The sequence below is a fragment of the Nothobranchius furzeri genome, chromosome 6 (genome assembly GCF_043380555.1).
Source record: "Nothobranchius furzeri strain GRZ-AD chromosome 6, NfurGRZ-RIMD1, whole genome shotgun sequence".
Lineage (NCBI taxonomy): Eukaryota > Metazoa > Chordata > Actinopteri > Cyprinodontiformes > Nothobranchiidae > Nothobranchius > Nothobranchius furzeri.
The window spans coordinates 24,866,844-24,881,815 of record NC_091746.1 but is presented as its reverse complement, the minus strand read 5'-3'; the positions used below and the strand labels follow the sequence as shown (position 1 = coordinate 24,881,815).

At 40.8% G+C, this 14,972-nt stretch overlaps 1 protein-coding gene across 2 annotated transcripts; it reads right to left on the bottom strand.

Annotated features, from left to right (window-relative positions):
• Positions 1–96: 96 nt before the first annotated feature.
• On the bottom strand, positions 97–13,744 carry rps15a (ribosomal protein S15a). 2 transcript variants are annotated; one of them, XM_015970923.3, is made up of 5 exons: positions 13,667–13,744; positions 12,799–12,936; positions 12,555–12,634; positions 12,363–12,448; positions 97–230 (listed from the first exon to the last, which is right to left on the bottom strand). In XM_015970923.3, exons 2-5 carry the CDS (start codon positions 12,929–12,931, stop codon positions 137–139), a joined length of 393 nt encoding a protein of 130 aa, XP_015826409.1. In that variant the 5' UTR covers positions 12,932–12,936; positions 13,667–13,744; the 3' UTR covers positions 97–136. The 2 variants fall into 2 exon arrangements, with proteins under 2 accessions (XP_015826409.1, XP_070408170.1); XM_070552069.1 differs by lacking the exon at positions 13,667–13,744 and adding an exon at positions 13,471–13,565.
• Positions 13,745–14,972: the final 1,228 nt, after the last annotated feature.

The window sequence follows — 14,972 nt, the reverse complement described above, 5'->3', positions numbered from 1 at the left end:
AACTTTTTCAAGGACTTTAAGAACCTATAAGAACACCCTGATCTTCTTGTAAGAACAAAGACCCCACTCAGATGAAGAAAGTCACGACACACCTGCTGTTTTTTTTCTATGGTTTTTATTTTCAGTTCTTTGTGTTTTAGAAAAAGAATCCAAGGATTTTGCCTCCCGTGTGTTTCCGTCTGGCCTCTTCATGATCCATGATGCCAGCCGAGGTGGTCAGCACAATGTATCTGTGGGGAGACGAAACAACAGCATGAAGGGAGGCAGGATGTGTGTGTGTGTGTGTGTGTGTGTTCATTATTTAACAAAGAACATGTCAAAAGATTATGATTAAGATCATTTTTATTTTCTTTAGAGTCTTTTGGGAGAAAGTCAAGAACATCTAACATCTGTTACGAAGTAGTGAACCCACTAAAGACCATCTGTGTGAAGAAAAACTCCACCTGGTTTAGTGAAACTTTCATGTTTTGGATTATTTCTGACTCAAGTTCTGATTATTCTGGTAACCAGATGCAATCCACCAAAGCACAACCACAGAAAATAAAACCCCTAAATCCAGGATGATGTGTGCGGTACTGGGCCGGCTGCAGGAACAGATGTTTCACCAAGACTGAAGCAGCAAATTTGCTCAACGAGGAAATAAACATTTAAAAAAATAAATAAAACCTTTTCATTTCATCACACATTTCCACCTTTACTAAATAGTAACGCACTGTTTAACCGGTACAGCGTCTAACCCGTACAGGGTCTAACCCGTACAGGGTCTAACGATACACGGTCTAACCTGTACAGGGTCTAACCGATACACGGTCTAACCGGTACAGGGTCTAACCTGTACACGGTCTAACCGGTACAGCATTTAATCGGTACAGGGTCTAACCGGTACAGGACTAGGACTTCCCCAGGGGCCACCAGGCTTAGCAGACCCCCCTGAATCAACTGCGATTAGTCTGGTATTTGAGAATTTTTACAAGCATAAACAGAATATATCGCAGTATTTATTGTTACCACACATGGTAAAAAAAAAAAAAAAACATTTCAGGCCACACCACCCATTCCTACTGCTAAAGCAAAGAAAGTCAGACTGATGGCTTTAAAGAGGGACTCCACCCCTAGTCAAGATCTGAAAAATGCTATGAAAGTGGGCGCTGCCCAGAGGCACAGAGTGGCATGGTCAATTTCCATCCTGGGGGGGAGGGGGAGGAGACTGTACCGATGACGTGAAATTGTTCCAGCCCCAGCCAATCACAAGTTTTAAATGCAGTAGCTACAGTTCTACCCACAGGGGCAGCACTGAGACATCTTCCGACCTAGATTCTAGATTTAATCAAGTTTACACAAACATGTCACAAATGCACAGAAACCGAAAGATTTCATTTGTAAAGACCCAATTATACAGTTAATAAGTAAAAAGTTATTTTGGGGTTTGGTTTCTCTGTAAGCAGGAAGATGTGCATTTGCAGAACATCTCCAACACAGAAACGTGTTCAAGCTCATAGACGTTTTGCGGTAACAGCTAATTAAGCCATAGGGGTTAATGCTAGCTAAACGCAGAAAAAGCTACAGATGAAAACACTGATTAATGCTTGAATATTTAGTAAGAAACTACAAGAGCTTCCTGCTATTACAACAAATCGTTTGTGATCAAGAGGAATCTCTTAACCAAAGCATCAATCTGGTGAAACCCGGAATGCTGGCCTTCATCCGATCAGAACAGGAAGAACCACAGCAGGTCATTAGGTCAACCCCTGTGATTGTCAGCACTGAAACCAAGATGTATGCTGTTGTGTGATAGTTCTACAAAAACTGTCAACTTTAATGCCTCCAAGAGAACTCGTACAGTCGTGTCCTGAACCATCCTTCTAGTCTGAGTTCAACTGGCTGTTTTCTGTTCAAAGTATTCATTTTCAGACTGACTAATAAATCGCCTTTGTGGTTTTTTTTGTAAGTGAGCTAAAGGGCCTGCGTGTTCCCGTCCTGACTGTTGCTAATCTGCATCACCAAGAAAGTATCTTCATTAAAATGAAAATTGCAAAAAATTTGATTTTAGGATTGGAATCTCAACTGTTATGAATGAATGCTTTATTAACAGACACGTCGGTCCAAAAACATTTAAACATCGATTAGAATACAAGAACAATAAATAAAGTAAAATGCATACAATAAAAAACATATCAATTTAAAAGAATGAATAAGAATTCATAATAGCATTGGCTATAAAGAAACTACATAAAACCTCAAAGTTATCAAGTAGACTAAAATGTATAGCGAGCACTAGGGCTGGGCGATATATCGGTATTTTTAAAATATCGACAATTTTTAAAACAAGATATAAGATGACTTTATATCTTTATATCAATATAACTGGTCAAACTGCTACGCTAGCGATTAGCCGCTATGCTAGCGACACGTTGCCCCGTCTCTAAGCGGTTATTACATGTATTCTCACAAGTTTGCTCAATCTGAGAGCCTCTGGGTGAATGTGCTGCTCTAAACTTTGCATTTGACATCCTGGCTTTTAATTTTTTGGGGACGTTCAATGCCAACGGAGTTCTGTTATTCCATCCTGCTTGTGCGAAGCCGGAGAGACGAGCCAAACCCCCTCCTCCCCCGTGTAATCGGGAAACATCAACGGATACCCGGAGCAGTGTTGCCGACTGGTTTTGACTGAAAGTAGCTTAAGTTCCCCCCAAAAGTCGCTAGATGTCGCCACTTGTTAATTTACATATTGATGACATCATCACGCCACATTGGCGTTCATTTACCCCATAGCATCTAAAAGATATACAGGACTAAAAGGGAGGAAAATAAAAAAACTAAGTTGTGTTAAAGTTATTAATTAGTATGATAAAAATGGCCCAAATTGCTTTGATATGTTTATGTTTATTCATTTAGCAGACGCTTTTATCCAAAGCGACTTACAATTTATAACCTATAGGGCATGTTGTGATCTGTGGGGAAACCGGAGTACCTGGAGGAAACCCACGCATGCATGGGGAGAACACGCAACTCCACGAGCCGAGTTTCGAACCTGCAACCTTTGGGTTGCGAGGCAACAGTGCTAACCACTGCGCCACCATGCAGCCCATGTACAATAAATTCCAAAAGTATCAATAAAGTGACATTAAGACAGATATTCTGTTGTAGGATATAATTCAGACCTCCTGCTCTCCTCATTCTCACAGACATTTACCTAAAAAGCTGTTTTTTTTTACACCTCATAGTTTCTCAACTTCTCTGTTGTGTATTCTCTCCATGATAATAACGGCGCACCGAGCAAAAGGGAGCGGGTGTCTCAGTATAACCATCCCTGTGTCACTGAAGGAAACTCAGATGAGCCACAGAGCTGCGTGTGTAAACGGGACGGTAGTTGAAACTCCCGTTGACTTTATTTGCCAAATGCAGGAAAAGCCAAAGTGTCTGATGGCTGCAGAACCAGAGATCGCAGGTTGACGCCTGCGCCATCTCTAGTAGAAGCGTGAGCCTGCAGCAGCAGCATACGTAAATCGGCGGTCTCCAGCTCTGCAGCTGTACATTTGTCTTCGGCGAATCAGCTCGGCCGAAAACGGTTTATGATTGGTCAGTCCTCGTGCACATGTGCAGATTATTTTTCTCTTTCCTTACTCCCGGAAGAACGGTTCAGAGTGCAAATGGTTTCTTTGTTGCTAATCTGTGGGGAATATCTACAAGAAAGTTCTACAGAAAGTAGCAACGCATCCTGAGAAATGTCGCTAGGTGCTTTTTGGATAAAAGGTCGTTAGGAACAGCGACAAAAGTCACTGAGTTGGCAACACTGACCCGGAGTGGCCAAATGACCTCAAACATATTGTAAGGGTTTGAATAGTAAACTATAGGGTTAACGTTTTACTTGAAGGCGAGCTCAACGGCTGGGAAATGTTACGTTTTTTTCCGCTCTGGTTTGCTATGCTAGTAAATACTTCATTATGAGTGATTCTGTTGAAAAAGTGAAGAGTTTGTAAGGCGTGGGTTACGGCGACAGTAGCCCGAAAATAATACTGATAAAAGAGCAACCAGAGACTCTGAGTCATTACAGTATAATCGCTGATATGAGCCAATCCTGTTAGACTCCAGCCATGTTTGCCCTGATAACCAATAACTCCATGGTGCATGACCCATGTGATCTTCAGTAGATGCAATTACATCATCATACATTTAGCTTAACATGAGATTTTTATTTTTTCTGGACAAGAAATATACGCTATGGCCACCTAGGGCTGGGCGATATGGCAAAAATAGAATGTCACGATTTTTCCAATATTTTATCACGATTTTGATTTTATCACGATTTTTTATCCATGAATAGCATAACTTCAATTGCGTACTAAAGAAGAGAAACATTGAATAAATAAACATTTATTCATATTAGGGATAATCAGCACAGTGCTAACACACATATTTTAAACTCACACCAGAGATGATAAAAGCCCTGAGAGAAACTATTACAAAAATCAGTTTTTCTCGTTTTTCAAGTAACTTAACATAAATTAAAATCGTAAACATATTTAAAGTGCAAACATGTCAATTGCAAACGTATTGTGCAAACATTAACTTGTTCAAAATACTATGTAGCTCCCAGTTGCTCATGTAGTGGATAGTTGAGCTCAAATACGGCTCTGACGTGCGGCTGGACCAGAGATCGCTTGTGGTAGCAAAAAACTGCGCATTCTGAATATTTTCTGCAACAAGTCTCTAAATAAAGTAAAATTTTCCAGTGCAGATTGGAGACAACCCATAGAAGCACTGATTTGATCTCATTTCAGAGAAAAATAGAACAGGTTAGATGCACCTAATAAATAAAATTATAACAAACTCAGGAATCTTTCTTTGCTTCACTGTTCTGGTGCTGAAAACATCACTAATGCTGATCAAAAGAGATACACAGATGAATTATTTGGAGATTTATTATTTGGAAACTACATTTACTGTAGCTGGCAGAGGCAGAGATTGTTTCTACTGATACACGGAATTTACAGAATCATTTTAAATGTTAATAGGGGAAGACTGCAGGAGGGAGCGGTAAAATACAGGGGGTCCCAGCAAAAACAAGAAACTACGAATCTGATGAAACCCGCTGGTTTTCCATCAGGCAGTCACGGGGCAGCTCAAACGACCCAGTGACCGAGCTCAGTCCGGTACCGACACCGGCTCGGCAGAGGGTGGACGAGCCGAGGCGGCGTCGTGCTCTGCTTAAGAAGTGTTATTTTCCTGCTTCAGAAGAAGCGTCCAACGTGTTTTTACGCTTTCTCCGAGACATGTCACGTCACTAAGTAGTTAGTGCCGCGCGGTAAGGAAACCCTGCGTTCCTCTTCGGAACGAAACCCTCGTTGTCGCTCAGCCGCGGCGAAGCCATGTTTGTTCACACACAAGTGAAAACAAGCGGGGCACTAATATATTACTCACTCTGATTGGTTAAGGGTCAAACAAAGGCGTGTCATTCGCCTGGGGTAAGTTCCATTTTCATTCAGAGGCACAAATTCTACTGCAGAGCTGTGAATCGTGATAAAACGGTCTCTCAAAAATGACAGACCGTCAGATGTGTAGATCGTAAAACGGTCTAAAATCGTCATATCGCCCAGCCCTATGGCCACCTCTAGATGAAATTTTAATTATTTTACATTAATTATAAATATATCATTAAAAAGTGTCTGTGGGACATTTGACACACCTCTAGCTCTCAACTTAGCCTCGCCTCTGTCAGTGCGCCCCAGGGCAGCTGTGGCTACACCGTAGCTCATCACAATCAATGTGTGAATGTGTGTGTGAATGGACGAATGATGCACTGTAGTGTAAAGCGCTTTGGAGTCCTTACTCTGAGAGGCGCTATACAAGTGCGGGTCATTTATCATTAACTGTGTGTGTGTGTTAGCAGACAGCTGTACCAGTGTTTCTAAAGCTCAGACTGGTAGAGAATAGGCACTTAAGGTTAAAGTTTGACAAGAATCAATACGTTTTTATGCATTTAATCTACTGATTTACATACATAATTTCTCAAGACAGCTTTAAGTGATTTAACTTGTAAATGGAGGAAAAATATCGAAACATATATCGTATATTGGAATTCAGCTAAAAGATAGAGATTTAAGTTTTGGTCCATATCGTCCAGCCCTTGCGAGCACTAATCCAATGGTTTAGTCCAGGTTTGGATTAGTGATACAACCAATGAGAAAACGCCCATAATGAAAATCGACCAGGCAAGATTGTTTAGATCAGGGTAGGGTTGCACGGTTTAACGAGGGTGAACCGCTGCAGTTAACCCACCGTTAAGACTTATCCAATACAGCCGGAGAATAAATAAAAGAACGTGACCCGCAGACAAAAACAAAAGCGAAACTGGAACTGAAACACACGGTAGGAGGAGAACCAACAACAACTGGGACTGCCGTTTCCAACCAGGAAGCGCTTTGAGTTTCCTGTGTGGGAATACGTCAGATTCCCAAAGCTGCTAAAGGAGAAATTCAGGATGATGGCTCGCCCATCTGCTGGCAGAGAAAAAGCTGCAACACCTCCTACTAGCCATGATCTGAGATTATGACACAAATTAGCTCCAACTGAGTCAGATTATAGTGACTGGAGTGATTTATATGTACGGCAAGCCATTTTAACATATAAGCCTTTTTAACAAATAATCAATAACACCTCGTTATTTTCTATTCTACGTAATTTATAGAGGTGCTGAAAAAAATCGATTCAAGTCTGAATCGGGATTCTTATTTATAAAGATTCAGAATCGATTCACGAAGGTTCAGAATCGATTCCAAGAACTCAAATATTTGGCATGTTACAGGTCTGAGATGCACTTTTTTGATCGTTGTTAGGAGAGTCAGTACTCTGTTTACTTTTGTGGTCCCATAAATTGAGATGACTTATGTTTGAATCTGCTGATAAGAGGGCACTTGAATGTCATTTTTTCCATACTCAGAAATTTGAGATATTCTCATATTTATTTTCTAAGTTGATAAATGAGTACTCAGGATTACTCATGTAACTTGTTTCTACACATACTTGAAAAGTATTTGACTATTACTTTCAAAGCTACTGTTAGGTAACTACAGATTAGTTATATTTTACAAGGGAAGCAAAAATGAATGTTGCCTTTTGGTCAAAAGATTGTTTCTGTTTACAGTTTTAGAATCACTTTAGTTTACCTTGTAAATTAGCATTTTTGGAGCATGACCAGTTTAAAGTCAAATAAAAATGTCCCATAGCTTTAACTCACTTGTACAACAAAGTAGTTCATCCTGGAGCTGACACTCTTTGTTAATACTGATTGTGAATTGATTTAAATTGAGAATCGATTCTGAATCGAATCGGCACCCCAAGAATCGGAATCGAATCAAATCGTGAGTTGCTCTGAGATTCACACCCCTAGTAATTTATCTGTTTAATAATCTTAAAGGGAAATATTGAAAATAAAATTATGAACCGAATTTAGCATCTTATCCAGGTGTCTCCATCTTTCAGTGTTTACTTTAACAAAGAAGAAATTATTTTTATATGGCGCCTCTCAAGATAAAAGTCACAAGAACAAAAATTCAAAAAATAAAAGATAAACATAATGTGTTCACCCTGATTAGTTTTCAACAGTTAAACCTTTTGTCTATCTAAACAGGCTATTGGGCAAACCTAATTAGGGTTAGGGCAGGGCGATAAATGGACGATAACTACAGGTTTGCAGAAACATTAGTTGTCCACTAGATGGGGCTGTCTCGTGTATTACGTTGAGTTACGTTTTTACATAACTCAAGGTGGTAGAGCTTCTCAAAAGGACATGAACGCTGCCAACCTACACACATCTTTTAATTTTTTCATTATCAAATTTATTGACATGGGAAACATTAACCTGATAAGAGTCAGAAATGTCGATTATGATTCATTTTCGATTTATCGCCCTGCCCTAATTAGGGTATTTAAAAAGCATGACATGGTCATTTAAAAATGAGAGATTTCTTAAATTTTAAAAATTCATTTTCCAAGCAGAATCTCTGAAAAGCAGAAACAGACATCTACTGGGGTTTAAAACGTAATCATGCACTTTATCACTACTTATAGAAAGTGTGTGCGTTTCATTTGTATGTTAATACAGAAGTGAAATCAACTCACATATACTAACAACCGTGAAACCGTGATTATTTCTCGGACTAATCACACCACCAGAACCTATAATAGTTGCCACCCTAGATCAGGGTGTCCAAACTGCTCCAAAGAGCCAAAACCGTCACATTTAAAGCCTTGACTGCCACAAAAATGTGATTTTTTATTTTTACAAACGTTTAACTACAGTGATGTATTTTCACTGATTAAAACTAGAATCTGAATAAAGCCGTGAAGATCTATATAAAAATCCTGCAGAAAAGACAAAATCCTCCTTTTCTAGATATGCAACGGAGACTGCACACAATTACTCAGAGGGCTAAAAAATGGCCGCCGGGCCACACCGTGGACACGCCTGGGCGAGTGAATGGATTCAAGTCATCATCTGGTAAAGCCAACAGAAAACTGAATGACCCTGTGGTCACAAACCCTAATTACAAACGTATCTGTGAACTACGGTTGGGCGGGGGGACGAATGAATCGACCATGGGCGATGGGCTGAGCAGTTACGGTTGTTTTTTACAGGAGGCGATTTGTTTGTTTGTTGTTGACGAATATTTTACACCCTACACACCGAGAACATTGCGGAGGTAACAATCCAGAAAAGATCTCCACCAGCGCATCTGAGTCTTTCCTCACCTCCCCCACCTCTAGCTGCAAGCGGCGCGCTAAGGAGGGGCTTGGAAAGCCTCTGTGATGCACACGACCTCGTGCACTACGGCGCGGCGTTGAGTGGAAAGTGGAAACCCTTCAATCTTTTTCTGGAAGACTTCTGGTTATTTCATTTGGAGAAATGTTTACTGATTTAAAACTTTGCTGCTGCTTCGAGTGTCAGCAGAGCATGAGTCCATCCAGAACATCATTTAAACAGCCACGAGTCTGTCTGAGGCAAACGTCTAGACCAGGGGTGTCAAATATGCGGCCCAGTTAAATCCGGCCTACGAGATGGTTGTGAAAACTTTATTTTCATACTTTACAATGTAGAGTTAAAATAAACATATCTCTGTGAGCACGTTTTCTCTGTAATGAGTATAAATAAAACAAAGCTGCGCTCAAGGCTCACAGAAGAACTTGGATCACATCCTGAAGTTGGCCGCCACTCAGGATGTGACTCCTGATATTGACGTGCTGGTGAAAGCTAAAAGATGTAAAGTAAAATGAGTCAAAAATACTTTAAGTGCTGCATGAAACTGATCCAGCCATGTGATCTGTAAGCTCTTTGAATCACTAAGGAATGTTTTATTTATTTATTGATTTTTTTTTCTTTTCAAAATTTCAAGTACACTTCAGGTGTTGTACTTGTACTACACTGTCCTCAGGCTCCAGCCTTGTTTTATATTGATTGTATTAAAACAAAGAAAACAATCTTAAGTTTTTTTTTATTTACCGGTCTGGCCCACTTGGGACTAGATTTCCCTCAATGTGGCCCCTGAGCTAAAATGAGTTTGACACCCCTGGTCTAGACGCTCATAGCCCCTTCAGCAAGTTCCCTAGAGACATCTGATTACACACAAGCTGCAGGCGACCATCAGGTTCACGCGGCGCAGGAGGAACGTGCGTTCGAGCCGCAGCAGGTGAAATGTTCCTAATTTAAGTGAAATCGATTAATTGCATTGTTCGTGTTACTGGGGCACTCTGGTCAGCTTGGTTGGACTAAATATTAATTAAAATGAATGGGAATTTAACAAATGATTATTCATTATTTTAAAAATGAAAGTGACGAGGAAAAATGGATCATGTGACCTCTGGCAGCAAGCTACCTCCTCAGAGCGCGTTCAAACGCAGCAGTGATTCGTTTCATCCCCACTTTGTTCAGAAAGAAACATTTAGCTTAATTAAAAACCACAACAGTGGTCACCACAGGAAACAAAGACATGGCCTTTTAAAAACATTTTAACCGTGATTAATACGGCCATTTATACGTCACTCTACCTAACTACAAATACTAAATTAAACAAAAAGAAAAATATAAATTTATCTTCCAGCAAACACATGTGCTGCGCTTGTCTAAAAAAAAAATCTGTTTTGGGCTTCTGTGTTTGCAAATCAGTCCGCGCATCATAAATGCACAAATAAATCCTCCATGGTCTTTTTTTGGACTGACGATTGGCGGTGGGAAATATTATGCAAATCGCCCAACCCTACTGTGAACCAGATGAATCTGCCTAAAGACTCCAGCTGATTCTGATTTCATGTTACCCTGATTTGCCTACTAGCATCTAGGGGTTCACGGGAGAGTGTTGAACCGCTTCGGTTCGGTCCACTTGCGTACCGTTTCGGTCGAGTTTTTCTGTTAAATAATGCATTTTCATTTGCGTGATTTAAGTGCAGCAGATAAAAGTTCCTTGGCGAGTTTCCACACAGACGCTGTATTGAGTGACGCATGACGGCTGCACGCACTTGATCTCCGTTTAAAAATGTGATCCGCAAATTCTGATCAACGCCTTTCAGAGCGGATCAAACCAGCTGGCCTTCGCTGCTACTGGAGGCCGCAGAGACCCTGAACGGAGCGTCGCGTTGCCCCTCCCTCCCATCTCTCACACTGTGCCAGCACGCAGCGGCAAAAATGTAAACAAACACGTCTGCTGACCTTTCCCCCTGGGAGAATTGATGTAAAATTTTCATCCTACAACAAAAATACGGCGCAGAGGACGCTCGTTACTTAATACGAGTTTTAAAGATGAAACTGGGCGGTGTGAGGTGAGTTTTTAAGGCTTGCTGCAGAAATAAAAGCACGGAGCATCAACAGTCAAACACAACACTTGCCTGGATGAGCGTGACACTCACAGCTGCGCTAATAACCTGTGAAATAATTAAAGGCATCATGTTGGATCAGCAGCCAGTGATGACACCTGGTTCTGCTCACTATAGGAGCCGCTTCAGATAGTAAACAAATAAATAAATAAATAATTATAATACACCGAAAATTAATCAAACCGAGCTCTTCAAAACACTGAACCGAACTGAATACGATTTTAGTGTACCGGTACACCCCAACTAGCATCTACAGCCCAACTAGCATCTACAAACGACTCCAGATGCATCACTAATCGTTAGCTTGACTTACTGGACAAAAACGCGGCGCTCACTTGGTAAAAATAAATGAACCAAGAACCAACAGAAAATACTGCACCTCTAAGCAATCATGACAAAGAGCCGATTATCCACACACCTGCTGACGGGTGAGCTTGAGCAGGGAAACAACTCTCTGGGACAGGATTAAACACCACAGGTTTCAGACAAACCAGGGGGACCAAATAATTGTCACCGTTCAAACATGAACACAGGAGTTAAGTGCGTGCCCCAAAACAGAAGGTTGCAGGTTCAAGCCCCGCTCAGTCGGTCACTGTGCTCTTGGACCAGACACCTGATCCACCTTGCCTAATGGTGGTCTGAAAGACCGGTGGTGCACCAGGGCAGCTGGGTGTGAATGAGTGTTGTAAAGTGCCTTGGGGGGTTACAGGACTCTAGAAGGTACTGTATTAAATACAGGCCATTTAACAGTGAGTGCATTAATCTACTAAAGTTATAAGTCTACATATATTAATCTCTAGAATTCAAACAATCTCCAAACTGCTGAAATCTAGTCAAACACATGGGCATAATTCAACTACTGAAAAAAACGATAAAGACCCATACAACTTCAGTCTAGTGTAAAAGGGTGGAACCGGGAAAATGATAATATGGTGCTTAAGTTCATTCAAGTCAGTAATTCAACCTAAAAGGTGAAATTGAGACAGACTCAGTTGTTTTAGCCTTCATCTGTTATAACTGATGATTATGGCTTACAGCTGATGACAACCCCACGGTAAAAATGTCAGATGCTGTGAGATGGTCACGCCCTGATCAGCTGATGAAACCAGAACAGCTCCAGAGGGTTCCTGAGCCTTTAGATGAATGACCAACATTTGTAGAGCGCCTGTCAGAGTCAAAGCATCACCCATTCACACACACACACACACACTGATGGTGATGAGCTACAATGTCGCCACAGCTGCCCTGGGGCGCACTGAGAGGCGAGGTATCCGAGCACAGGCACCACCTTCAACGACCATCAGCAGCAGGGCGGGTGAAGTGTCTTGCCCAAGGACACAACAGCAGAATTCTCTGCCGGGAGCCAGCATCTAAGATGGATTACTAACATAACTAGCCTTTTTGCACCGGATTCTCGTTTTTACCAATTCCCCCGCATGAGCTGACATGAACTGTATTTTCCCGTATTGTACAAAGCCAAAGATAATGGTTCTCACCCAAACTGTCTTGAAGGCAGCAGGTTGTTCTGCCACTTCTCCAGATCCTTGAGTTGGAGATCAAAACGTGGACTAATGACACCGCACTGTAACAGAACACCGGTTTGCTCGTCACATTGAGATGGTCACCTCAGTACAAACGACATTTTAGAGAAAAGTATGGCCATGGCATCTCCCATCCATCAGTCTTACCTTGTTCAGCCTTCCTGTGAGATTGACAACGATTTTTCCAGCTCTATGGTCGTCAATGATCTCAAACTCACCAATGTAACCTGCAACGATAACGACTACTGGATTAGGTACATGACGCTTTTAAGTATCTGGTTCATTCTTAAGGACAAAACTCTGACGGGCAAATATTGAAAACACACGACAGGCACACACACTTCAGAACATACGTGCAGTGAAAACATTCACCAGAACGAACACGACTCACCGTGCTTCATCATGACGGTTAGGAAGCGCACAATAACCTTGGAGCAGGGCCTAATGAGGACCTGGCGTTTCCCACGCTTCTCAGCATTGTTGATGCTTTTCAGAGCATCTGCAAGAACGTTCATGCGCACCATGATGCCTGCAGATAGGAACAATGTGATCAAATTTCCCACTAAACGTTGTGAACTTACGATTTAGACTATAAGGGAAACTGTTTACATTTCGCATGTGCAGTTTGTGCATTTATCCTGAAGATAGACGTGAATGTAGCGTTTATTAGGCTATAACTTGTCAATAGGACTCGCTAAACCTGGGAAACGGCATTCAGTAACAACCTAGCGTAGCCATCATTCCTCGGAGAGCTCATTTGAACTGGAAAACGACTTAAATACTCAAACATAAGTTAACCGGCAACTCAGATCCTTCCAATAAGCAAAGTAAAACCGAGCCCCGACCGAAGCATGGTCCATGATCGGGAGCTCTCACTTAAGCTACTTAGCTTAGCCGTGCACAATGACAGCTAATGTCTCAAACGTCATCCAATGCGTTAAAAACAAACTATTTCTACCGAATTTCGACTTTAACAGGCAGTCAGCTAAGTTATCCTCATAACAAAGAGGGGAAACTTCACGCTATGAGAAGGTTAGCAGTTTTCTGGGCTCTTTGAACGCACCGACTGCCAGGGCCGGATGGGGGATGAATTTTGGAGAGTAAATGTAATCCAAGCGTTTCGTGAACAGAGAAAATCATCCGTTCAGATCGTTACCATATGCCTTCACCTCCACATGAGAACATTGGTTTAATATTTATCTTTAAGATGCTTCAGATTTATTGAGGATTGTGAGTGACTGTGTAAAAAGACATCTTACCGGTTCTGCAATATGGCGGAAAGAGGAAGTTGAAAAAAAACCGCAGAGCATTATGGGAAATGATCAAAGATGTTTGAAATCAAGATGGTTCACCCTAACTTGAAAACGCCGTCCTCGAATCTTTGTTTGCTCGTGCTATTTTCGTGTGAAAGGCAAAAAGACACGTCAGATTACATTTGTTAATCTTTTTAATGTCCGTTAAATTAGACCCGTTAAATTAAAAACCAGGTTTTAACTACCTGTTTTCTACAGCAGTGCGCACTTTCTAACCTCATTGAGAGAAACTTTAAGATAAACTGTGGTGACAGAAGAGTGGGCCATTTAATCAATTTCAAAATTCCTATTGCAACAATCAACTTACAGATTTTCCAATAAATCAGAATAGGCTACATTTACTGCTTTCTTATTCATTTTCTCTTTCCCTTTTCTTACATTTTTAATCACAATTTATACTTTTCTTGGTATTTTTAAATATTTAGAAAATGTATTCTTAGTTCTTGTAAAGCGCCTCATGATTTCTATCTTGAGAGGCATTATATAAAAGATTGTTTTTTCTTCATTTGAACAAGAATATTTGTTTTTTGTATAACAACCAAATACAGAGTTATTTTAAATGCAGCTTTAGTGAAAAACATTAATTGAAACAGTTTAGAATGGCTTCTAAAATTATTTTAAAGAGCAAGTCGCCCCAAATCAACTGTTTTTTTCCTGATAAACTATATAAATGTGTGTCTAATCGTGCTGCAGACACATGTAGTCAATAGTTTTGCACTTTAGTGCATTTTAGTTAAAATGTTCATTTTCTGCCTAAAACTGTCAGTGTTGTGCCGTTGTCAGGTAAAAACTGCATTGCATTTGAATTTAAATCTGCTATCACTATTGGCTAAGAGGTACCCTAGAACGTTAGCTGGTACCATATGATGTCACAATGTCGTTGTAAGCCTGTGTGTGTGTGTTTGTTAGTGGCTCCGCCCTCTCGGTCTGCTAGGCAACAGCATTTGTTGCATTTTTCAAACATGAAGTGAGAGTAGGACTATTCTGGTAGGGGGTGACTTGCTCTTTAAAGAGAAGGGAATAAAAGATTAGGCTTCATTGTTTTTTGGCTTTTGCCTTTAGTGGTCGCTGCATCATGTCTCTGTCTTCTGTGTCCACCTTCACACCAACTAACTTAATAGAATAAAAGATAAGAAGGATTTTTTTTGTTTTCGCAATGCACATGTTTTGACCTCATGTGCATATTTTAGAGATTTCAACAGTTTCTAGGATGAACAAGAACTAAGTACAACCCAGGTGCCGTTAGGTTATG